General features: G+C 39.7%; 1 protein-coding gene across 3 annotated transcripts in view; it reads left to right on the top strand.

Annotated features, from left to right (window-relative positions):
• The window catches only part of TMEM163 (transmembrane protein 163), a 264965-nt gene that overhangs the window by 5137 nt on the left and 234530 nt on the right, over positions 1–25298 (top strand). For all 3 annotated transcript variants that reach the window (XR_010839320.1, XM_067027500.1, XM_059055366.2), the window contains exon 2: positions 2029–2148. Coding sequence is in view for 2 of the 3 variants with exons in the window: in XM_067027500.1 (XP_066883601.1) it covers positions 2029–2148 (120 nt within the window). In the remaining variant the exon portion in view is untranslated. The remainder of the gene's footprint in view (positions 1–2028; positions 2149–25298) is intronic.

Genomic DNA, 25298 nt, shown 5'->3' with positions numbered 1-25298 from the left:
AGGATGAAAGGAAGATTTCCATATCATTTGGGCAAAGGGAAATAAATTATTGGGAGTCGCTGGGACCTGCTTATTCTAGGTTGTGGCTTTCACTGGAGTCAAGGGTGATCACAGTTGAAAATTGTGTTTTTTCAGCAGCTAGAGAAGCAGGCAAAGGGACAGTTTGAAATCACTTGTACCCAAGGCACAATTTGATAAGAGAGGTCTGTCTTTTTTCTGTCTAAGTGCATTTTTAATGGAAGGTCTGCGGAGATTTTGACAGTGAGGTGATGGAGATGGAGTTTATTACCTTCCTTTTGCAAATTCATCTACCTTTTGGTTGTAAATAAGTCTATAGGTTTCAATGATTAAAAAATCTGTGGGGCCTTCCCTGGTGGCACAGTGGTTGAAAATCTGCCTGCCAATGCAGGGGACACAGGTTCAAGCCCTGGTCCGGGAAGATCCCACATGCCGTGGAGCAACTAAGTCTGTGTGCCACAACTACTGAGCCCACGTGCCACAACTACTGAAGCCCGTGTGCCTAGAGCCCACGCTCCACAACAAGAGAAGCCACTGCAATGAGAAGCCTGCGCAGCGCAACGAAGAGTAGCCCCCGCTCACCACAACTAGAGAAAGCCCACGCGCAGCAACGAAGACCCAAGGCAGCCAAAAATAAAATAAAAAATAAAATAAATTTATTAAAAAAAATTCTGTGGCTGTACACTGGACTCAGTAAGCAGGCTTCTCCATATTTCCTGTTTATTTAGACCCTCTTCAGGGGGCTTGAATCTGGGTAGTTCATGCAATTGGGAAGTTTTAATAGGGTCCTTGTTATAATTTTTGAACAAGATGCAGTTTTTGGCAACCAGAGGCTTAATGTGGTACCCAGTCAGTCTAACAGGAAGATGCCTTTTCCACAATGCTTAGATGTGATTTGTCGCACACTGTGCCTTATTTTACAGGTGGGTGCTTAATCTCTGACTACCAATTTCTTCATCACTTGGAGCTGTTGTGATGAGGCTGCTCCACCTCTGAAAGGTATATTATGGGTTGTTTGGCCTGAGATGTTGTCCTGTTTACGTAGAATGCCGGGCTGAGAGTTTGGTTCTTCATGCAACTAAGAGATGCCGTATATGATCTCTTTACAAAGGAGAAGAAAAAAATGTAAATCAAGATCGGGCTGAAGATGTTTTGGTCTTCAACCCACGACTGCTGAAGCTTGGGCATTGCCTCAGAGTCGTCCTGAATTTCTTTTGCTGATGAGGACTGTCAATGTTGAAAGCATCGGAGACGAATCAAACCTTTCTTACACGTGACCCACCTGGGAAGCGACCTCCAGTTTTAGCAGGTTTACCCCACTGCAATATTGTGAGAATTTTTGGACATTGGACTGATACAGAGGAATAGATACTATAGAGCAGAAAGAGGAGGGAAGAAAACATGGCTGTTGGTTGTGGTTAAAGGGAAATGGTTCTCCTTCTGTTAACTGTTGGGGAGAGGCATGGAGGCATTTGTATTCCACAACTCCAAAACCCGGTCCGCCAGTTAGGGCCGTGCTGATGGAGCAATGCAAATCAATGCCAAATGCCCAACCAGATGGGGGCTACTTGTGCTATTTTTCTAATGAAAAAGTCTCGTTAGAAGGAGAAATACCTATGTGAGCCAGTGAGCCACAGGGGCAGGGCGATGGCTGGGGTCATATGTCAGGTCAGGGGGTGGTAGGTATGGTACTTTAGAAAGAAGACAGCTGCCATTACCCTTGGGAGCACGAGCCAGATATTACCGGAGCCCGAGATCTTTCAACAGAGGCCAGAAAGCTTGATTTCCATGCGACTCTCCTAAATGTTAAAACACCTCTTGGATAACTGAATCACTTTGCTGTACACCTGAAACTAACACTGTTGTAAGTCAACTATATTTCAATTGAAAAACCCCACATCTTGGCCTGCGGGCTGTCCGTTTGCAATCCTTGGCTAAGAAAGAATAGCTCTAGTTGTGGGTTTCTTAATAAGGAAATGCCTAACTTCCTTTTCTCCTTGTTTTTGTCAGGCTTACTAGAAAGCAGCACTCGGCTAAAACCCCACGAAGCCCAGAACTACAGAAAGAAGGCGTTGTGGGTCTCCTGGTTCTCCATTATTGTTACACTGGCCCTGGCGGTGGCTGCCTTTAGTGAGTATCTGGAGTCTTGCTGATCGATGTTGCCTGTTTTATTCTCTGACTCCTATGGGATGTGCTTTTGCTTTTAGCTGACTATCATTGATGAGTAAATTTTTTTCAATGGTTGCATAGTCAGGGTGCTTATAAATTAGCAAAATGGCTTCTCTCCTCTGCAGAGCAGAGAGGTGGTTAAGACGAAGAAATAGAGAACGGGACTGGGAGATTTGGCTCTCATCAGTATGCGGGTTCGTGGCAGTAGATTCTGGCTGCCAGCTGAATAGTGAAAATATTCTCTTGGTGGATGCCTTTAGCCTGGGCTGACATGTGACAAATATACATTCTTGAGATTCGTATTTTGAGCTTCATGCCATCAGATGAGTGCAATCTTTCCCCCTATTATATCTGCGTAAGGTTTAGAATAAAATCATCCGTACATTTTAATGAAAGGAGAATGGGAGGTTCCTCTCTCAAGTTTTCAGTGGCCACGGAAACAAAAATATTTATTATAATCAAGAAGAACTAAGACAACTGAACACTTTCTGCCCATGGATTATCCTGTTTCTGTGTTAGGAAGCCCCATGACATGTGTTTTCTCCGCTAACATTTGCAGCCTATAGAGATGTGTGTGTGGTGTTTATTCTTATTAATCGTGCAGTGATTCACAAGCTTAAGCAGTGACATTCAGCTTCAGCTCAACTTGCTGGAAACCACAGTGTTATTTATTTTCTTTAATGTTAGGGAAAAGAATGTATTTTGTGCATTTCGTGATTAATTTGTGACTTTAACAGAAAGATCTATATTCTAAGTGATGAGTATCGTATGAGGTGTCTCATGTGACACCCCACAGAGTAGGAGAAGAAAGGGCGGTGTCCACCGGAAGATGCTGCCCTGTGTGTGTTTGAAATTCCATTCTGCACAGTTAGAGCTGCTGCTGGAAGTTGGTGTTGGCTCCCAAGAGGGAATATTAGAATTTGACCATGTGCTCCCTGCAAAACTCAGCATATATTCCTGGAAGCAATTTATATTGGAAACACTGTAGCATGTCTTGGGTTTTTGTTTTGTTTTGTTTTTTGTTTTTTTAAAGCCACACATTTAGCAGCCAAGGATAATGCACTTCATGGTAGAAACATTTACCAGTGAGCCAGAAATCTGATCAAGAAGAATTCTGGGAAGGGTAAACTGGGACGAAGTGAGAGAGTGGCATTGACATATATACACTACCAAAGGTGAAATAGATAGCTAGTGGGAAGCAGCCACATAGCACAGGGAGATCAGCTAGGTCAGCTCGGTGCTCTGTGACCACCTAGAGGGGTGGGATAGGGAGGGTGGGAGGGAGATGCAAGAGGGAGGATATATGGGGATATATGTATATGTATAGCTGATTCACTTTGTTATACAGCAGAAACTAACACAACATTGTAAAGCAATTCTCTCCAATAAAGATGTTAAAAAAAAAAAAAAGAGGAATTCTGATTCCTGAAAATAGCTCCTCCTCCTCCTTTTTTTTTCTTTCTTTTTTTTTTTAAATGCTGAAACAAGAATAACGAGCCCGATTGATGTCCCTGCAGGATAATTCGGTCGTGGTGGCTGGTGGTGGGGTCCGAATCTGACACCATAATTTACATATGGAAAGAAAGAGGAATGCCAGGAAGGGAGAGGTGATTTATGAACAGAATAATAGTTACTCAGATGCCCGGCTGTGTGCCTGATAGAGATGTTAACGACTCTATAATGTGGGTATTTGAATGAGGACCTGAATGAAGAAATACTGAGCAAATCTTTCATTTGGAAGAATCCTACATTTGATGTCTTTAATCTCAGAATAAGAACAAATTAGGAGGAAATTTTGGTTTCCCATATTATGCCTGATCAGTTGGGTTATCATAAAAACTTTGTTCCATTTCTTATAATAGGAAAAGACTGTTGCATAATGCATATGGAATTCGAATATTGCTTTGTGAGAAGCGTTCTGTTTCTTTTCAGAATGATCTTACCACTTTTTTATGGCAAGCAAACAATTTAACTCCTTAAGTTCTTGCCTATAAAATGTTGGCATTGACATATACATGATATGATCTTTGTTGCTTTCTATGGTACATTCAGTTTGTTCCCAAGTTCCTTTCAACATGTTCTGGTCCAGTGAAACTAAAACATGTAGAAGATAAACTATATTTTTTCCCGCTTTAACTTCAGTGTAGCTTCAGTGTATGTGCACCTGTCTGTGTTTCGTATTTTAGACCCTTGAGGTGGCCTGTGGCTGTGTTGTTAGTGCTGCTGGTTTTACTCTTTAGTTTCCTAAGTTTATTTTGTAATATGAAATATAAAAAAAAAATTTAAGGCATCATTTACATGTTGGCAGGCCTTCACTCAATCCTTTTCATAGTTTTGAAGGGAGAGAAAATCAGTAGAGATTAAGCAATATAAGCTGACTTTTGAAGTTGTGTAAATTAGTATTTCAAGGAAAGTGGTATGTTTCAGAAAGTGCAGTAAAAGTATTTTTAAAAAAGTGTCAGGGGCTTCCCTGGTGGCACAGTGGTTGAGAGTCCACCTGCTGATGCAGGGGACGTGGGTTCGTGCCCTGGTCCGGGAAGATCCCACATGCCGCGGAGCGGCCGGGCCCGTGAGCCATGGCCGTTGAGCCTGCGCGTCCGGAGCCTGTGCTCTGCAACGGGAGAGGCCACAACAGTGAGACACCCGCGTACCGCAAAAGAAAAAAAAAAAGTGTCAGAAGGAGCCCACAGTCTTATTCTCCAAGGAGGTGGTTGACAGAGAGATGGGATAAAATGGAATATGGTCTGGCTTGGCAAACCCCCTTTTCTCCTGTGAAATGGTCAGGTTGAATCAGTTAGCATTTTAAAGAGAATTGCTATAGAATGCAGTGCTTTGAGATGGCAGAGAAGTGTTCAGAGTGTGTGTCTGCACGCGCGCGCATGTGTGTGTGTGTGTGTGTGTGTGTGTGTGTGTGTGTGTGTTGCCAGGGGGTGATAATCATGGTGAAGAGTAGAAGACTGTGTTTATTGTCATGCCTTCTTGCCACTACTGGATGGTAAACTCTTTGGGGGCAGGATGAACATCTTTACATGGAATCAGATTGTTGAATGAATGAACTGAGAGAAATTTTAAAAAGTGATTTTTCAGTTACGTGGAAGGAAAAGATTTCTTAGAAATAAATTTCATCTAAACATTTGTTTAGATACCAGGCTTAGGTCTCATTTATTTTATGAACAATTGAAATCTTGTCGAGACAGCTGGAAAATCTGACAGCCGTTCTCTTGCTAAGGGCCCTGTCTTGGAGCTGTATCTGCAGGTTCAGTTAGAAACCCATCTTTATCTCCAACCTGCCATTTTCTCTTTACTCGTAGATGCTGATTTTTAGCTGAGCATCCTCTGGAGAAAGGCTGTTGTCTCTTTTGTGTTTGGAAATGAGGCTGCTGGATATATATTAGTTAGGGGGACACCTTTTCTCAGGGCTGGGAAGATTTGTATTTTTACAAAGTGTGTACATTGCAAATAAAGACTATTACCCTTTACTTCCTATATGCTTGCAAGTAATCAGGTATGCCGTGTTTTCCCAAATTAGTACTTTCCAAAAGACCATTAGATGAAACTAGCTTTGGTCAGTATTACTGAGTGATCTGTGACAAATCACTTACATATGTTACTATGGTTGACATTCATGTGTCTGGTGTAGTTTGAAAAATTAGGTGAATTTTCAAAGTTTGTGACTTGGAAGTATTTTGAGAGGAATATGTGCTTTGAAAGGGAAGTGAACTATTTTTGTTAATACTTGGTAATGTAGTGATTTTTTTGGACCTACTCAAATGCTGATATAAAACCAGATGGTAATACATCTTGAATATTTCAGAGAGAGCTCTACTTTGGCTTTAAAATTACTTCTGTTTATAATCGGTAGGCAGCATGGAAAATGGCAATCCTGTTATGAACAAACCTTAAAAAAAATCTGTTTTAATAATGAGGCTAGAAAGAGAACAGAAGTTCTGTTTCAAAATTCAGGGTTTTGACATCATTGATGTCTTTGTTAGAATGATTTAGGAAAATGCATTCTAACTCTTTCTGAGCTTTGAATGAGTGCAAGTTAATTTTTAGGCACTCAATACATATTCTGTGATAAATGAAGATATATTTGAAACATTCTCAGGGGAAAACTTTTCCTAAGATACACAGTTCTACTTAAAAAAAAAAAAAAAAAAGAAGTACTCCAAACCAAGATCTTCTCAGAAAAAGCTCACTCAAAAATTTTGTGAATCAGTAGATTTAAGAATTAGAAAATTTTCTGAAAGGCGTGATTTTTATATTTGGGAGTTTTAAAATAATATATCTGATTTTCATATAAACTGTTGACCTTTAAGAATGGTAGAATAAGTGTACTTATTCTTTTTATTTTTAATTTGTGAGTCCAAGAGTTGAGAGATAAGTGAAATGAAATTACAGATTCTTTTACAAACTCAGCAAAATATGTCTGGGAACTTTTTAAGGTATCTCTCAAGTGACACATTTGTGAGGTGGGAAAGAAGACAGAAGATCCTCCAGTGGCTTTCTGGTGCCCTAAGAGTAACGTCTAAATAGTTACAGTGGTGGGACTTCCCTGGCGGTCCAGTGGTTAAGACTCTGCTTCCAGTGCAGGAGGACAGTCGGGGAACTAAGATCCCATATGACCCGCGGCGTGGTCAAAAAAAAATTTACAGTGGCCTAAAACGTGTGTCCTGATATGACCCTTGCCCCACTTTCTCAGACACCCCAACTTCTCCTCAGGATGCGAGTGGGCATCCTTCAGCAAAGCTCATCTTCCCATGGATCTCCACGTGGCTGAATCCTCAGAGGGGCCTCCCCAGCCACCAGGACTCATCCGCCAGAGTAGTTTTACCCATCACATGGTGTATTTTCTTCATGCCAGTTTTCCCCTGTGTGTCCCCACCGCCATTGGATGATGCCGCCTGTGAGGCCCTTGCCTTCCCTGCCTGTGTCCTTAAGACTCAGCCCCTGAACTGTTTCCCTGAACCAAAGACTTCACCACTTGGGTCCTATTCTGTTCATAGAATGATCCTTCGTGTTGTTTGCTGTTCTTTTTTATTCCTATTGATAAAAGAAGTATGTGCACATTATAAAAATTTATGAGCCCAAAGGTACACGGTGCCAGTCTCTTTCCCATCCTAACCTCTCTCTCTGTGCCTGCTCCTCCCGGACGATGTTTGTTGCCCGTGTCTTGTATTTTCTTCTAGACATTGTCTGGGCATGGGAAGCCCAGATGTGGTGCCGTGCACACTTCCCGTTGGTGCTTAGGTTAGATATGGCGTCTTATTCTTGCTGGTCTTTCAAAGAGCCCGGCCTCTTCCCAAGCTGCTGTTTCCCTAGTGTAGTGTGAAGTCAGTTCGAGGTGGAGAGTTTTCTGGAACAACTTCCCAACCACGGCCTGCCTGGGCTGCTGAGCCGGGTGAGGCAGTGGGGACAGGATGTGGGCAGGAAGCTTGTGAGCTGCATCCTGGGCGTGCTGAGTAGGATAACTTGCTACCCGGGAGCGTGCCGGGCGAATGATACCGGGGATGGTGATTCTGAGAGGTAGAAACCAGGAGAGAGGAACAGGCTGAAACGCAGTTTGGGCGCCTCATCCTGACAACACGCCCTGCCTCTGGGTTCCTCCTTCATATCCTCGAGGTCGTGTCCTCACAGGTTGCTGCCTGGTCCCCTCCCCCATGCTGGCTCAGTGATGCCTCACAGATGCGGAGTAGTATTTTCGCCCCACCCCTTTGCTTACCTAGAGGCTCCTCCTGATCTTGGCCCCTCCTTCCTGGCTGTGATCGGCTCCTCCCATCTCCCAGCCATGCCAGCCCACAGTCACTCCGTGTAGTTCCCCAAATGCTACGTCCAACCCTTCGCTGTCATACCCATGCATCTGCTCTGCCCTTGGCCTCAGATGCCCTTTGTTCCTGACCCCCCCGCTTTGTTTTCTTGCTAAATTGTATTTATCCCCCAAAACTGAGATGAAAGATCCCCTCTTCCAGGAAGCATTCCCTGACCCTCGGGGCTGTCTGAAATGCCCCTTTTGCCCATGGCGACGTGGGCACCCAGCAGTCAGGAACGTGACACACTATCATTGTCTCTCTGTGCACTGATACACCCTCCTCACAGGCAGGGCGCCGTCTTCTCCAGTCTGCTTTCTCAGCCCCTAACACAGTTGGCGCTCAGATATTGGTTGGACTGGAGTAATTTTTGACATCTTCCTGCTGAGGCCACCGTGGCTGCAGCAGGTTGCAGATGTACATTTGTAGGTAAAGAGCTCCGAAAAAGGCACGGCAGCGTTTTCAAGTGAATGGAAACAAGGGGGAAAGCTGTCTTCAGCTTTGTGGGGAAGGGGGAAGGGGCACGCAGGCCCCTTCTCTCCCCCTCCCCCTCATTCCACTCTCCCGCCCCCCCCTCTCCCTCTACCTCCTCTTGGACCAAAGGATTCAGGGTTCTTTTGACCGGACTCGCTTGTGGCTGTTAGGAGAGCGCATCTTCCTGAGTCTCCACGCTTACCATGAGCTGCTGTTTCCAGCCACAGTGGAGGAGGGGTCTTAGCAGCTGCTTGCTTGTTCTGCCTTCCTTCTCCCTGCATTCTGCACAGAGCCTTTAATTAAAAGCATGGCCAAGGTGCGTTGGCATAGGGGTGTCTTTGTCACACAGCGGTGGCAATGACTCGGGAGCTGGGCAGTGAGCCCCGGCTGGACTCATCTCATTAGGCTCGCCGGGTCCTTGCCCCTCCATGCTTGCACCTGGACTCTGCTGGGAAACGGGCCAGAGCCCTGTGGGAAATTCCTGAGGGCTTTTCCTGTTGCCTCTCAGTCTCTTTCTAGGCATATTTGTTAGCGGGTTGGACAAGAAGGGGTTTTCTGGTCTGACAGTCTCTTGGTCCCCTTGAAGAGCTCCAGCCTAATGGGAAGGGGAACTGTGCAGATGTCAGAGCAAATAGTAGGGACTAGAGGACTTTTACCTTCAATGAAAGGATGGACCAGAATAAACCCACTCACCAGCCTAAGAAGACAATGAGGAAGCTTATCTGACTCATCTTAGCTTGGTGAGGGCTGGGGAGTGTTCCACTAGAATTTATAACCACTGGACTGACCTTGTGCAAGTTTGTGTTTGGAATTTTCATAGGTTGATTTCCTAAGAAATAGACCCTGAGACTCTGAGATTTACTGCAAGAGGTGTATTGGGAGTGGAGGCTGGGAGAGGCTCTAAGGAATAATACCTGAAAGGGAGCAAGGGAATCAAGATTCGGCAAAGGGAGAAATTGAACTTCGATGCCGTTACCTCAGAGGCTTGTCCCACAGGGACTTAGAAGCTGGAATGGCCCTTCAGAATTGTCTAATTGAAGCAAGGCTGTTACAGCAGTCATTGGTGTGAGCTGCCCCATGGAAAAGTGTAACCTTGGGAGAGGCAGCTTCCTTCAGTAGAGGTTGGTTCCAGGAGAGGGATGTAACTGTGAGCTGTCAGCAGCCCTCATTCCTGGTGGCTTGAGGCATGAATGCTCAGGTCCTGAGGGAGGATCCAGGGGATACACCATGGCATCCACTTTAGGAGTTTATCCTGCACGAGTAGCCTAGGAACCCTCAAGCTGAGATATGGCTCTAGGTCAGAAATATCCCTGGAGTGCCTGAAAGAAGCAAGTGTAGAACCTCAGCTAAGTCCCAGCAGCGTCCCATGGATGACGCTCCACCAAAGATGAGCTCATAATCCAACAATAGGAAGCTCCTGAGAAAGGATCCACCATGACTAAGTCAGACAGCATGTGATTAGAACTCCCAATTCCAGAGAGGAGAATTACCTGACAAAATCTGTAAAATGAGTATATTTAATGAGCAGACAATCAAAAAGGAATCAAACACATGAAAGGAAAAGACACCGAAAAGACCAAATGGAAAATAACCAAAGAAATATATATTTTTGTTGTTCTTATGGAAGTCATAACATGGATGTAGTTTTTAAAAATTTAAGAACTATAACAGTCCCCCACTATCTCTCCTCTCTATTTCCTCCTTGTCCCCACCCTGGCAAGCACTTTGCCTCTCTAGTTAGTTGATCCTTGCATTTACTTATATCTGTATAAATAACAGGCTTCTAATGCCAGCTTTTGAATTTTTGTCATTTAGGCATTATTTGTTGACTTCCCACCATGGAAGAAGATAATTTACTCTTTACCATCCTCCTGGTCCCACACAAACATGCTGACTTCTTGAATTTCCATCCTTACATAATAGTTATGGTTTGCATTATTATGACTACATAAATCTTGCTCACTGAGCTATATGGTGAAGAATGATTACTTCTTTCCTGCACCATTTTTTATTTTCTCTTGGTTTTAATATCTGTTTTGTTTAGTCCTATGTTTACTTCTCTCTGCATCTATCTTTTTTTTTTTTTGGTATGCGGGCCTCTCACTGCCGTGGCCTCTCCCGTTGTGGAGCACAGGCTCTGGAGGCGCAGGCTTAGCGGCCATGGCTCACGGGCCCAGCCGCTATGCGGCATGTGGGATCTTCCCAGACTGGGGCACGAACCCGTGTCCCCTGCATCGGCAGGCGGATTCTCAATCCCTGCGCCACCAGGGAAGCCCCTGCATCTATTTCTTATTAAACTCTGATTTAGCATTTATTTCCAACCTCAACTTCTCTGTAGTATTTTCAGATGCGCTAATAATTCTGTCAGTTTCGTCTTGAAGAAATCTCTCTTGGAGCCGTTTGACATCCTCTAATCTGTTTGGTTGCCCTTTCTATTAGGAGCCCAGGTGCATCCTAGGATCACCCTTCACCAGGGATTTGGGCATTCCCTGTATTTTTCTCCTCTGCTGAGTTCCCCGTTTCCTGGATACCACGTTTTTCTCTTCTCTGATTGACACCCTTATCTTCTTTTAGCTCCTCTACCTAGGAAGGGGCACAAGGGAAGGGAAGCTTTCAAGCCTGAAATGTCATTAATATATCGTGACACTTGACTGATGCCTTAATAGAAAATTCTTGGTAGGAAATAATGTTACTTAAGAGTTCTGAAGTTCTTATTTCTAGGGTTACTATTTAAGTCCTAAACCTTTCTAAAGCAGAACCCTTTGTATGAGACTTGCTGCAGTAGGGTCTTTTTCATGAATGTGTGCCATTTCTTTTAATTTTTTAATTTGCCATTTATCCTTTTCTGTCTTTTTGCTCTACATTCTGGGAAATTTCCTCCACTTTATACTCCTACGTTTCTATTGAGCTTTTCATTCCTACTGTCATTTATTTTTAATTGTCTAAGTGTGCCTTTAAAAAAAATCATCCAACTCTTGTTGATCTTTTCCATAGACCTTTTCTTATCTTTCTGAGCAAATATTAATGATGGTTAAAAAAAATCTTTTTCCAGTTCTGATGTTGTCTTCCTCCAAGGTGCTTTTTTTTCCCTGCTTGCCTTGGGTTCATGGCTCATGTGAGGAATCCTGTGAGCGGTGATCCTTGATAGTCTGCTCGTAGTAAGAGTGGGTGTTTAAAAAAAGAAAAAAAAGAGTGAGTGTTTACGCCTATGTTCATAGCAGCACTCTTTACAGTAGCCAAGACATGGAAACAACCTAAATGTCCATCAACAGATGAATGGATAGAGAAGATGTGGCATATATATACAATGGAATACTACTCAGCCATATAAAAGAAGGAAATAGTGCCATTTGCAGCAACATGGATAGACCTAGAGATTATCATACTAAGTGAAGTAAGTCAAACAGAGAAAGACAAATATCATATGATATCACTTATACATGGGATCTAAAATATGACACAAATGAACTTACACATGAAACAGAAACAGACTCAGAGACGTAGAAAACAGACTTGTGGTTGCCAATGGGGAGGGAGTGTGGGGGAGGGATGGACTGGGAGTTTTGGATTAGCAGATACAAACTATTATATAGAGAATGGATAAACAACAAGGGCCTACTGTATAGTACAGGGAATTATATTCAATATCCTGTGATAAAACACGGAAAAAAAAAGAGACAAAAAGAGTTTGTGTTTAAAAGCTGACTAGAATACACCATTGTAAAGCAATTATACTTCAATCAAGATGTTAAAAAAATTAAAAAAATAATAAAAGCTGACTAGAGTTCTGAACATGTAGATGGACTTCCCTGTGGGTTGGACTGTTTTGTTGGGTGGATTCCAGTTTAACTTCCTGATCTTTCCTCTTGGACTTCCCAGGTTGCCCAGAGAAGGGCTTTCTGATCTGCCTGGAGCGTAGGCACCTGATTGCCTGAATTTTGCGAGCTAAGTTGAGGAGGAAGATTGAGATCTCAGCATTCTATTTGGAATTCTTAACTTGGTCTTCCGGTTAAGAGTTCAGTTTGGTTTTCCCACCTTTAGCTGAGTCTGGTGTTCTTCCAACAAGAGACTCTTGCACCTTCTTCAGAGAATAAACCTCTAGTGTCTGATAGGAGTTGGGGAGGGAATTTGGAGGAGTGGTTTTTAAATAGACTTAAAACCAGTCATTCTGTTTTCAGTCTTCTCTTTGTTACCCTGTGCCACCAATTGTTTTTTTTTTCTTCTTCAGTGCCCTGAGTGTAAATTGGGTTGCCTTTTTGCTTTCACACAGCTGTCTTAGGAATTTGCTTTCTGGAGTCTGTTAAATCAATTACTACTTGCCCATATGTTTTCTAGCATCTAAAAATACTTTTTGCTGCCTCTTTCATTTTCTTTTTCTAATGGGGTTGTCTTTTTTTGTTTTTAATACCACTACTTTTAGTTTAGTGAGTTTTTTAGAGGAAGCAAAAGGAAATGTGAGGAACCATCCTGCCATATTTCCTGGGAAGTGTCAAATACAGCAATTTATGGTGAAAAATATACTAAGTGAATCAGAAACCAATGAGAAATAGTGAACCAAAATATAGTCTGAGGAACTTACCCAGAATGTAGCACGAAGTGATTCTTCTCTTTCATATTTTCTAAGAGTCATGGAAGTTAGGAAAATTTCTAAAATAAATGAATAAGGATTACAAAAGTAGAAAAAGAGGAAATGGAGAATAGTCAGTGTTTTTAGAAGTGACTGAGGCTGTTTTGGAATTGATGGAAGGAGTGGAGTACATACATTTCAAACCATTACAGGGGAAAAAGAATTAAAAACTTACCTTATTTAGTAGGCAGCAGGAGAAGTGAAAAAAATGGCACAGAAAAAGCATAGAAAGGGCAAAAAAGTAGAAACAAATCCAAAGTAATTTTAAAAATATAAATGGATTAAATCCATTAGGTAAAAGTCAGATAGGTTGGATTTTTAAAATCTAGCTGTATACTGTTAGTAAGAGATAAACTTAAAACATAAGGTCACAGGATGGCTTAAGTATAGGGATAGAAAATATGTCTGGCAAATAGGAACAGAGGTTTTTGTTACTGTATTAATCAGAGAAAATAGAGGCTTGAAGACAAAATGCATTATTAGATATAAAGGGTGTTACTATATAAACAAAGGTTCAGTTCACCCAGAAGACAAAACACTTGTGAATTTGTGTATACGAAACAAAGCTCCAAAGCCCCTACCAAAATTGATGGAATTATAGGTAGAGATTGATAAATCATAATCATAGTGGTAGACTTTATTGTACCTCTTTTACTTGTTGACAAATGAAAAGACAAAAAACTAGTGAAGACATCGAATATTTGAATTATGGAATTAAGTGGTTTTCAAACATTTTTGACTGCTATCTGTAGTAAAAGGTGCACGTCACCTAGTATATCTGAACTTATGTTTTATATATATACTACATGTCATCGTATCTAAGCACATTTAATTATAATATGGAGCATTTTTTGTGTGTGTGCTAGTAGGAAAATTAAAAAATGCTGTTATTGAACTATATCATACTGACCATGTGTGAATGACTTCATGTCAGAGATTATAAAATTAGAAAAAAAAAGTGCACTTGAACATTTCTCTTTCATTTGAAAAAAGTGCTGGTCACAACCTAACAAATGGATTTTGTGTGCTACCAGTGAGTTGTAACATACAGTTTAAAGAACACTGACCCAATGGGTCAGTATAGAACCATGCGTCCAACAAGTCTGTTTAAAGATATGGAATGTTTTAAAATGTGACCATTTCCATAGTTACAAAGGGAGTCTCATCCAATTACTAAGAGTTTATATTTTACAGTGTTCTCTATCCACAGTGCAATGAACATTTGGAATCAAATATAGTTAAAATACTTCTGTATATCACAACATATGTGGGAAATTAACACCTTTCTGAGTATCACAAGGGGGAGAGATATTAAATATTTAAAAATATTTAGAACTTAAAGGAAATTAGACACTAAAAATTGATGAGCAAAACTATCTAAAACAAGAGACTAAGAAAGGGAAAAGCAGTAAATCCAAAATAGGTGGAAGGAAGAAAGCAATACATTTAAGAGTACAAATTAATGAAAGAAAAAAGATACAGTAGAATCAATAAAACTAAAAGCTGTTTAAGACTAATAAAATAGTCTTAGCTCTAGTAAGACGGATCATAACAGAAAAGGAATGAGTGAAAAGTACTTAGAAGTTAAATGAAGAATAATAATTAGTAATAAAGAAAAATTTAGTAACAAGACTATTATTTACAGTTTTATGCCCATAAATTTGAAAGCTTAGGTGAAATGCATGGTTTCCTAGAATCATAATCTGTCATGATTGACTCAAAGAAAAAAATGACCAAGTATGCCTGATTTAAATTAAAGAAGTTAATCTAGGCCATTGGTTCTTATCCAGGTATGATTTTGCACCTAACGCCCTGCTCCCTCCATTGCCAAGAGACATTTGGCAACGTCAGGGGACGTATTTGGTTTTCATAACTGGGGTTAGGAATGCTACTGGCATCTGGCTGGCAGAGGCCAGGGATGCTACTAAACATCCCACAATGCATAGGACAGTTCCCCACCAGGCAAAGAATTATCTGGCCCCAAATATCAATAGTCCAAGGTTGAGAAACTCTGATCTAGGCCAACATGGTTTTACAGGTGTTTTTATGAATATTCAAGGATTAGATAATCCCACTCATGTATTCTGTTTCACTGAAAAAGAAGGAAAGCTTCCCATATCATTTTTAAAAATTTATGTATTTATTTGGCTGCACTGCACAGTGGGTGGGATCATAGCTTCCCAACCAGGGATTGAACTCGGGCCCCCTACACTGGAGTCTTAACCACTGCACCGCCAGGGAAGTCCTCCCATATCATTTTGAGAGTAGTACTAGCTTGATACCAAAAACCAAAGATGATAGAGAAGGATTTATAGATAAGTATCACTCATGAATATAGATGTGAAAATCTTAAATAAGATATTAGAAAGCTGAATCTCTCTGAGTTTATATAACAAAACAGTAAATAACTGTCATTACCATATTGTGTTAATTTTGGAATGCAAGGATGGTGTAGTTAGAAGAGTTATTATGTAATTCACCATGTTTATAAATTAAGAGGAAAAGTCATAGCATCTCTCAGTAGACATACAGAAAGCATCTGATAGAATTCAAGGCAAGATAAAAAAACTTTTAGTAAAGAAGGGAATTGTTTTAGCCTGATAAAGGGTATCTAACTTAAAATGTCAACAATTATAAGTGGTAAATGTTTGAAGCAGTTCCATAAAATCTAGAATGAAGATAAGGATGCTGCTATTATCCCTTCTCCTTAACATTATTCTTGATGTCCCAGCCAGTACAATAAGGCAAGGAAAAGAAATAAAAGTACACATACTGATTGGAGAGGGAGGAAGAAAGAAACCAGCATTACTCAAGGATAGTATAGTCTGCCCTACATAGAAAAGACAAGGGAGTCTGCAGACACTGTTAGAAGAAATGAGAAATTTCAGCAAAGCTGGTGTGGATGGATAGAAGTTTAATATACAAAAATCAGAGAGCAACAGTCAGCTCTACCCACCACCAGTCCCTCCCATCAGGAAACTTGCACAAGCCTCTTAGATAGCCTCATCCACCAGAAGGCAGACAGCAGAAGCAAGAAGAACTACAATCCTGCAGCCTGTGGAACAAAAACCACATTCACAGAAAGATAGACAAGATGAAAAGGCAAGGGTTAGGTACCAGATGAAGGAACAAGGTAAAACCCCAGAAAAACAACTAAATGACATGGAGATAGGCAACCTTGCAGAAAAAGAATTCAGAATAATGATAGTGAAGATGATCCAGGACCTCAGAGAAAGAATGGAGGCAAAGATTGAGAAGATGCAAGAAATGTTTAACAAAGGCCTAGAAGAATTAAAGAACAACAAACAGATGAACAATACAATAACTGAAACGAAAACTACCTTAGAAGGAATCAATAGCAGAATAACTGAGGCAGAAGAACGGATAAGTGGCCAGGAAGACAGAATGGTGGAATTCACTGCTGCGGAACAGAATAAAGAAAAAAGAATGAAGAGAAATGAAGACAGCCTAGGAGACCCCTGGGAAAACATTAAACACAGCATTATTCATATTATCGGGGTCTCAGAAGGAGAAGAGAGAGAGAAAGGACCAGAGAAAATACCTGAAGAGATTATAGTCGAAAACTTCTCTAATGTGGGAAAAGAAATAGCCACCCAAGTCCAGGAAGCACAGCGAGTCCCATACAGGATAAACCCAAGGAGAAACATGCCGAGACACATAGTAATCAAACTGGCAAAAATTAAAGACAAAGAAAAATTATTGAAAGCAGCAAGGGAAAAAATGACAAATAACATACAAGGGAACTCCCATAAGGTTAACAGCTGACTTCTCAGCAGAAACTCTACAAGCCAGAAGGGAGTGACATGATATACTTAAAGTGATGAAAGGGAAGAACCTACAACCAAGATGACTCTACCCAGCAAGGATCTCATTCACACTCGGTAGAGAAATCAAAAGCTTTACAGAGAAACAAAAACTAAGAGAATTCAGCACCACCAAACCAGCTCTACAACAAATGCTAAAGGAACTTCTCTACGTGGGATACACAAGAGAAGAAAAGGACCTACGAAAACAACCCCAAAACGATTAAGAAAATGGTCATAGGAACATATGTATCAATAATTACTTTAAACGTGAATGGATTAAATGCTCCAACCAAAAGACACAGGCTTGCTGAATGGATACAAAAACAAGACCCATATATATGCTGTCTACAAGAGACTCACTTCAGACCTAGGGACCCATACAGACTGAAAGTGAGGGGATGGAAAAAAGATATTCCATGCAAATGGAAATCAAAAGGAAGCTGTAGTAGCAATGCTCATATCAGATAAAATAGAGGTTAAAATAAAGAATGTTACAAGAGACAAGGAAGGACACTACATAATGATCAAGGGATCAATCCAAGAAAAAGATATAAGAATTATAAATATATATGCACCCAACATAGGAGCACCTCAATACATAAGGCAACTGCTAACAGGTATAAAAGAGGAAATCGACAGTAACACAGTAATAGTGGTGGACATTAACCCCTCATTTACACTAATGGACAGATCATCCAAAATGAAAATAAATAAGGAAACAGAAGCTTTCAATGACACAATAGACCACATAGATTTAATTGATATTTATAGGACATTCCATCCAAAGCCAGCATATTACACTTTCTTCTCAAGTGTTCATGGAACATTCTCCAGGATAGATGACATCTTGGGTCACAAATCAAGCCTCAGTAAATATAAGAAAATTGAAATCAAGCATCTTTTCTGACCAAAATGCTATGAGATTAGAAATGAATTACAGGGAAAAAAATGGAAAAAACATAAACACATGGAGACTAAACAATACATTACTAAGTAATCAAGAGTTCGTTGAAGAAATCAAAGAGGAAATTAAAAAATACCTAGAGACAAATGACAATGAAAACACAACGATCCAAAACCTATAGGATGCAGCAAAAGCAGTTCTAAGAGGGAAGTTTATAGCTATAAAAGCCTACCTCAAGAGACAAGAAAAATCTCAAACAATCTAACCTTATACCTAAAGGAACTAGAGAAAGAACAAACAATTCGCAAAGTTAGCAGAGGGAAAGAAATCATAAAGATCAGAGCAGAAATAAATGAAATAGAAACAAAACAATAGCAAAGATCAATAAAACTAAAAGCTGGTTCTTTGAGAAGATAAACAACATTGATAAACCATTAGCCAGATTCATCAAGAAAAAGAGGGAGAGGACTCAAATCAATAAAATTAGAAATGAAAAAGGAGAAGTTACAAGAGACACCGCAGAAATACAAAGAATCCTAAGAGACTACTACAAGCAACTCTATGCCAGTAAAATGGACAACCTGGAAGAAACGGACAAATTCTTAGAAATAAGAAAAGCTACCGCAATGAGAATCCCACACGCTACAATGAAGAGTATCCCCCACTCACTCACTGCAAGTAGAGAAAGCCTGCGCGCAGCAATGAAGACCCAACATAGCCATAAATAAATAGATTTATTTAAAAAAATAATAAGTGGTGCTGGGAAAACTGGGCAGCTACACATAAAAGAATGAAATTAGAACACTCCCTAACACCATACACAAAAATAAGCTCAAAATGGATTCGAGACCTAAATTTAAGACCGGACAGTATAAAACCCTTAGTGGAAAACATAGGAAGAACACTCTTTGACATAAATCACAGCAAGATCTTTTTTGATCCACCTCCTTGAGTAATGGAAATAAAAACAAAAATAAACAAATGGGACCTAGTGAAACTTCAAAGCTTTTGCACAGCAAAGGAAACTATAAACAAGATGAAAAGACAACGCTGAGAATGGGAGAAAATATTTACAAACGAATCAACGGACAAAGGATTAATCTCCAAAATATATAAACAGTTCATACAGCTCAATATTAAAAAAACAAGCAACCCAATCCAAAAGTGGGCAAAAGACCTAAATAGTAGACATTTCTCCAGAGAAGACATACAGATGGCCAAGAAGCCCATGAAAAGCTGCTCAACATCACTAATTATTAGAGAAATGCAAATCAAAACTACAATGAGGTATCACCTCACACCAGTTAGAATGGGCATCATTAGAAAATCTACAAACAACAAATGCTGGAGAGGGTGTGGAGAAAAGGGAACCCTCTTGCCCTGTTGGTGGGAATGCAAATGGATACAGCCACTATGGAGAACAGTATGGAGTTTCCTTAAAAAACTAAAAACAGGGGCTTCCTTGGTGGCGCAGTGGTTAAGAATCCGCCTGCCAATGCAGGGGACACGGGTTCGTGCCCCGGTCCGGGAAGATTCCCACATGCCACGGAGTGGCTGGGCCCATGAGCCATGACCACTGACCCTGTGTGTCTGGACCCTGTGCTCTGCAATGGGAGAGGCCACAACAGTGAGAGGCCCGCGTACCACAAAAAAAACCCCCAAAACTAAAACTAAAAATAGAATTACCATACAATCCAGAAATCCCACTACTGGGTGTATACCCAGAGAAAACCATAATTCAAAAAGATACATGCACCGCAATGTTCATTGCAGCACTATTTACAATAGCCAGGTCATGGAAGCCACCTAAATGCCCATTGACAGACGAATGGATAAAGAAGTGGTGGTACATATATACAATGGAATATTACTCAGCCATAGAAAGGAGCGAATTTGGTCATTTGTTGAGACGTGGATGGATCTAGAGACTGTCCTACGGAGTTAAGTAAGTCAGAAAGAGAAAAGCAAATATCGTATATTAATGCATGTATGTGGAACCTAGAAAAATGGTACAGATGAACCAGTTTGCAGGGCAGAAATTGAGGCACAGATGTAGAGAACAAACGTATGGACAGAAAGGTGGGAAAGCGGAGGTGGGGTGGGGATGGTGGTGTGATGAATTGGCAGATTGGGGTTGACATGGATACACTGATGTGTATAAAATTGATGAGTAGTAAGAACCTGCTGTATAAAAATATAATTAAAATAAAATTCAAAAATTCAAAAAAAATCAATTCTTTTCCTATACAATGGCAACCCAGAAGTAGAATTTTTAATTTTCATAACAATACCATGTCGTATAGTAACACTCCAAAAGGAATAAATCTATGTACAATTCCTTAATGGAGAAAGTTACAAAATATTATTAAAATGCATAAAATAAAATCTGAATAAAGTGAAAAATCCTGTTTTCATGATTCCGAAGACAATGTAATAAGGATATTAATTTTCCTTAGATTAACCTGAATACATGCAATTTCACTAAGAATTCCAATATTTTTTTTTGTTTTTCAGTAAAGTTGGTAAGCTCTAAAATTTATGTGGAGGAATAAAGGGCTAAGAATATTTAGGGTGATTTTGAAGAACAAGGTACATGCACTTGTCAAAACTTTAAAAACCAGAGCAGTTGAGGACTTCCCTGGCAGTCCAGTAGTTCAGACTGTGTTTCCACTGCAGGGGGTGCACATTCAATTCTTCATCAGGGAACTAAGATCTTGCATGCTGTGCAGCGTGGCCAAAAAATAACAACAACAAAAAAACTAGAGCAGTTGAGATTGTGTTTTTAGGGAGAAACAGACCAAGGAAGTGGAATAGGGAGTTCAGAATTAGCACCACACATATATGGATATTTGATATGCGAGAGAGGTAGTGTCACAAGTTGGAGAGGGAAATAACAGTACTGAAACAATTGGTTGTCTGCACAGAAAAAATGAAAATAAATTTCTACCTCCTACCATACACAAATATAAATTTCAAGTAAGTTAAGACATTAAACATGAAAAGCAGGAATTTAAAACTTTTAAATTAAAATATGATAACATGCATATGAGTTGGCAGTAAAGAAAGTTTGTAAATTTAAGACAGAAAGCACAAACATCAATAAATTTAACCACAGCATTAAAAAACATGAATAAATTTAACATTAGTAAAATAAACACGAATAAATTTATCTACAAGCAGACTGAAATCTTTGTGCATAAGAAAGAACTATGTAAAACAGAAGATGAGCCTATGACTGGGAGAAGATATTTTCAAAGCATGCAATTTTTATATGTGTTTAAGGAGCTACACAGACTGTTCACAGCACTTTTGTTTGTAATGACAAAAAACTGGGAGGGAGACAGATGTCCATTAACAGGAGAGTTGATAAATTGCAGTGTCTTAATACTGTGGATCTCTATATATAGCATCAGTTTGCAGCTTTATGAGATCCAATGTACCCTTTTTATAACAAATACTTCATCATACCCATTTCACTATCTTAAACTTCCATCTATACATAACGTTTACAAAAATAGTATTATATCTTAAGTGCAATATACTGGAGAAATAAAAGGAAGGTAATTTTGAAGAAAATAGTGTATATGTGAACATATAAATACTTGTTGTGATTATATTATTAGATACAACTAAGCGGTTAGTTTTTTACACCTGCAAATAAGGAGGAAGATGGTATATAAGAGAAATAAGATCCCATTGTTGACATTTTCCTTTGTAGGACATTTTGAAACAAGAGCTAAAGAGGTACATTGGTGTGCACATGCAGAGTTATCCTGAATGTGACAGCTACAAGGACAGATTGAAACACTGACCTATTGAAAAAATGACTTACTCATTGATACAATGACTTATTGAAAAAATGACAGATTGAAAAAATGACTAACAGTCTTATCAAACTATGTCTTGTTGATTGCTATTCTGGATCAACTTTTTCCAGGAAGGTATAGCTTGATGTCTTTCTATTTCAGAAATTCTTCTTGAATTATAGTTTTTAGTATTCTGTTCTACTGCTTTGGTTTTATACCTTAGGAACTTCAGGTGTAGGTGTTTTGTATCTTTTTAAAATTTTTTTTAAATTTTATTTTATTTACATTTTTATACAGTAGGTTCTTATTAGTCATCAATTTTATACACATCAGTGTATACATGTCAATCCCAATCGCCCAATTCAGCACACCACCATCCCCACCCACCCGCGGCTTTCCCCACTTGGTGTCCGTACGTTTGTTCTCTACATCTGTGTCTCAATTTCTGCCCTGCAAACCAGTTCATCTGTACCATTTTTCTAGGTTCCACATACATGCGTTAATATACGATATTTGCTTTTCTCTTTCTGACTTACTTCACTCTGTAGGACAGCCTCTAGATCTAGATCCATTCACGTCTCAACAAATGACTCAATTTCTTTCCTTTTTATGGCTGAGTAATATTCCATTGTATATATGGACCACATCTTTATCCATTCGTCTGTCAGTGGGCATTTAGGTGGCTTCCATGACCTGGCTATGTAAATAGTGCTGCAGTGAACATTGGGGTGCATGTGTCTTTTTGAATTATGGTTTTCTCAGGGTATACGCCCAGTAGTGGGATTGCTGGATCGTATGGTAATTCTATTTTTAGTTTTTTAAGGAAACTCCATACTGTTCTCCATAGTGGCTGTATCAATTTTCATTCCCACCAGCAGGGCAAGAGGGTTCCCTTTTCTCCACACCCTCTCCAGCATTTGTTGTTTGTAGATTTTCTAATGATGCCCATTCTAAGTGGTGTGAGGTGATACCTCATTGTAGTTTTGATTTTCATTTCTCTAATATTTAGTGATGTTGATGTTGAGTAGCTTCTCATGTGCTTCTTGGCCATCTGTATGTCTTCTTTGGAGAAATATCTATTTAGGTCTTCTGCCCATTTTTGGATTGGGTTGTTTGTTTCTTTAATATTGAGCTGCATGAGCTGTTTATATATTTTGGAGATTAATCCTTTGTCCGTTGATTCGTTTGCAAATATTTTCTCCCATTCTGAGGGTTGTCTTTTCGACTTGTTTATGGTTTCCTTTGCTGTGCAAAAGCTTTGAAGTTTCATTAGGTCCCATTTGTTTATTTTTGTTTTTATTTCCATTACTCAAGGAGGTGGATCAAAAAAGATCTTGCTGTGATTTATGTCAAAGAGTGTTCTTCCTATGTTTTCCACTAAGGGTTTTATACTGTCCGGTCTTAAATTTAGGTCTCGAATCCATTTTGAGTTTATTTTTGTGTATGGTGATAGGGAGTGTTCTAATTTTCATTCTTTTACATGTAGCTGTCCAGTTTTCCCAGCACCACTTATTGAAGAGACTCTTTTTTCCATTGTATATGTTTGCCTCCTTTTTCATAGATTAGTTGACCATAGGTGTGTGGATTTATCTCTGGGATTTCTATCTTGTTCCATTGATCTGTTTCTGTTTTTGTGCCGGTACCATATTGTCTTCATTACTGTAGCTTTGTAGTATAGTCTGAAGTCAGGGAGTCTGATTCCTCCAGCTCTGTTTTTTTCCCTCAAGACTGCTTTGGCTATTCGGGGTCTTTTGTGTCTCCATATAAATTTTAAGATTTTTTTGTTCTAGTTCCGTAAAAAATGCCATAGGTAATTTGATAGGGATTGCATTGAATCTGTAGATTGCTTTGGGCAGTATAGTATTTTTCACAATATTGATTCTTCCAATCCAAGAACGTGGTATATCTCTCCATCTGCTGGTATCATCTTTCATTTCTTTCATCAGCATCTTATGGTTTTCTGCATATAGGTCTTTTGTCTCCCTAGGCAGGTTTATTCCTAGGTATTTTATTCTTTTTGTTGCAGTGGTAAATGGGAGTGTTTTCTTAATTTCTCTTTCAGATTTTTCAGCATTACTGTATAGATATGCAAGAGATTTCTGTGCATTAATTTTGTATCCTGCAACTTTACCAAATTCATTGATTAGGTCTAGTAGTTTTCTGGTGGCATCTTTAGGATTCCCTATGTATAGTATCCTGTCATCTGCAAACAGTGACAGTTTTACTTCTTCTTTTCCAATTTGTATTCCTTTTATTTCTTTTTGTTCTCTGATTGCTGTGGCTAGGATTTCCCAAACTCTGTTGAATAATAGTGACTAGAGTGGACATCCTTTTCTTTTTCCTGACCTTAGAGGAAATGTTTTCAGTTTTTCACCATTGAGAATGATGTTTGCTGTGGGTTTGTCATATATGGCCTTTATTATGTTGAGGTAGTTTCCCTCTGTGCCCACTTTCTGGAGAGTTTTTATCATCAATGGGTGTTGAATTTAGTCAAAAGCTTTTTCTGCATCTATTGAGATGATCATATGGGTTTTATTCTTCAATTTGTTAATATGGTGTGTCACATTGATTGATTTGTGTATATTGAAGAATTCTTGCATCCCAGGGATAAATCCCACTTGATCATGGTGTATGGTCCTTTTAATGTGTTGCTGGATTCTGTTTGCTAGTATTTTGTTGAGGATTTTTGTATCTATATTCATCAGTGATATTAGTCTGTAATTTTCTTCTTTTGGTATCAGGGTGATGGTGGCCTTATAAAATGAGCTTGGGAGTTTTCCTTCCTCTGCAATTTTTTGGAAGAGTTTGAGAAGGATGGTTGTTAGCTCTTCTCTAAATGTTTGATAGAATTCATCTGTGAAGGCATCTGGTCCTGGACCTTTGTTTGTTGGAAGATACTGTTTTGTTGTTTGTTAAAAAAATTTTTTTTTAAATTAATTTTTATTTATTTATTTACTGGCTCCATTGGGTCTTCGTTGCTGCATGTGGGCTTTCTTTAGTTGCAGGGAGTGGGGGCTACTCTTTGTTGTGGTACGCGCAGGCTTCTCGTTGCGGTGGCTTCTTTTGTTGTGGAGCACAGGCTCTCAACATGCGGGCTTCAGTAGTTGTGGCTCACAGGCTCTAGAGCACAGGCTCCGTAGTTTTAGCCCACGGACTTATTTGCTCTGCAGCATGTGGGATCTTCCCAGACCAGGGCTCAAACCCGTGTCCCCTGCATTGGCAGGTGGATTTTTAACCACTGTGCCATCAGGGAAGCCCTGTTGGAAGATTTTTAATCACAGTTTCAATTTCATTACTTGTGATTGGTCTGTTCATATTTTCTATTTCTTCCTGGTTCAGTCTTGGAAGGTTATACCTTTCTAAGAATTTGTCTATTTCTTCCAGGTTGTCCATTTTATTGGCATAGAGCTGCTTGTAGTAGTCTCTTAGGATGCTTTGTATTTCTGCAGTGTGTGTTGCAACTTCTCCTTTTTCATTTCTCATTTTATTGATTTGAATCCTTTCCCTCTTTTTCTTGATGGGTCTGGCTAATGGTTTATCGATTTTGTTTATCTTCTCAAAGAACCAGCTTTTAGTTTTATTAATCTTTGCTTTTGTTTTCTTTGTTTCTATTTCATTTATTTCTGCTCCGATCTTTATGATTTCTTTCTTTCTGTTAACTTTGGG

The sequence above is a fragment of the Kogia breviceps genome, chromosome 2 (genome assembly GCF_026419965.1).
Source record: "Kogia breviceps isolate mKogBre1 chromosome 2, mKogBre1 haplotype 1, whole genome shotgun sequence".
NCBI classification, from domain to species: Eukaryota; Metazoa; Chordata; class Mammalia; order Artiodactyla; family Physeteridae; genus Kogia; species Kogia breviceps.
The sequence above is the reverse complement of the archived record's forward strand: the minus strand, read 5'-3'. Positions and strand labels throughout refer to the sequence as shown.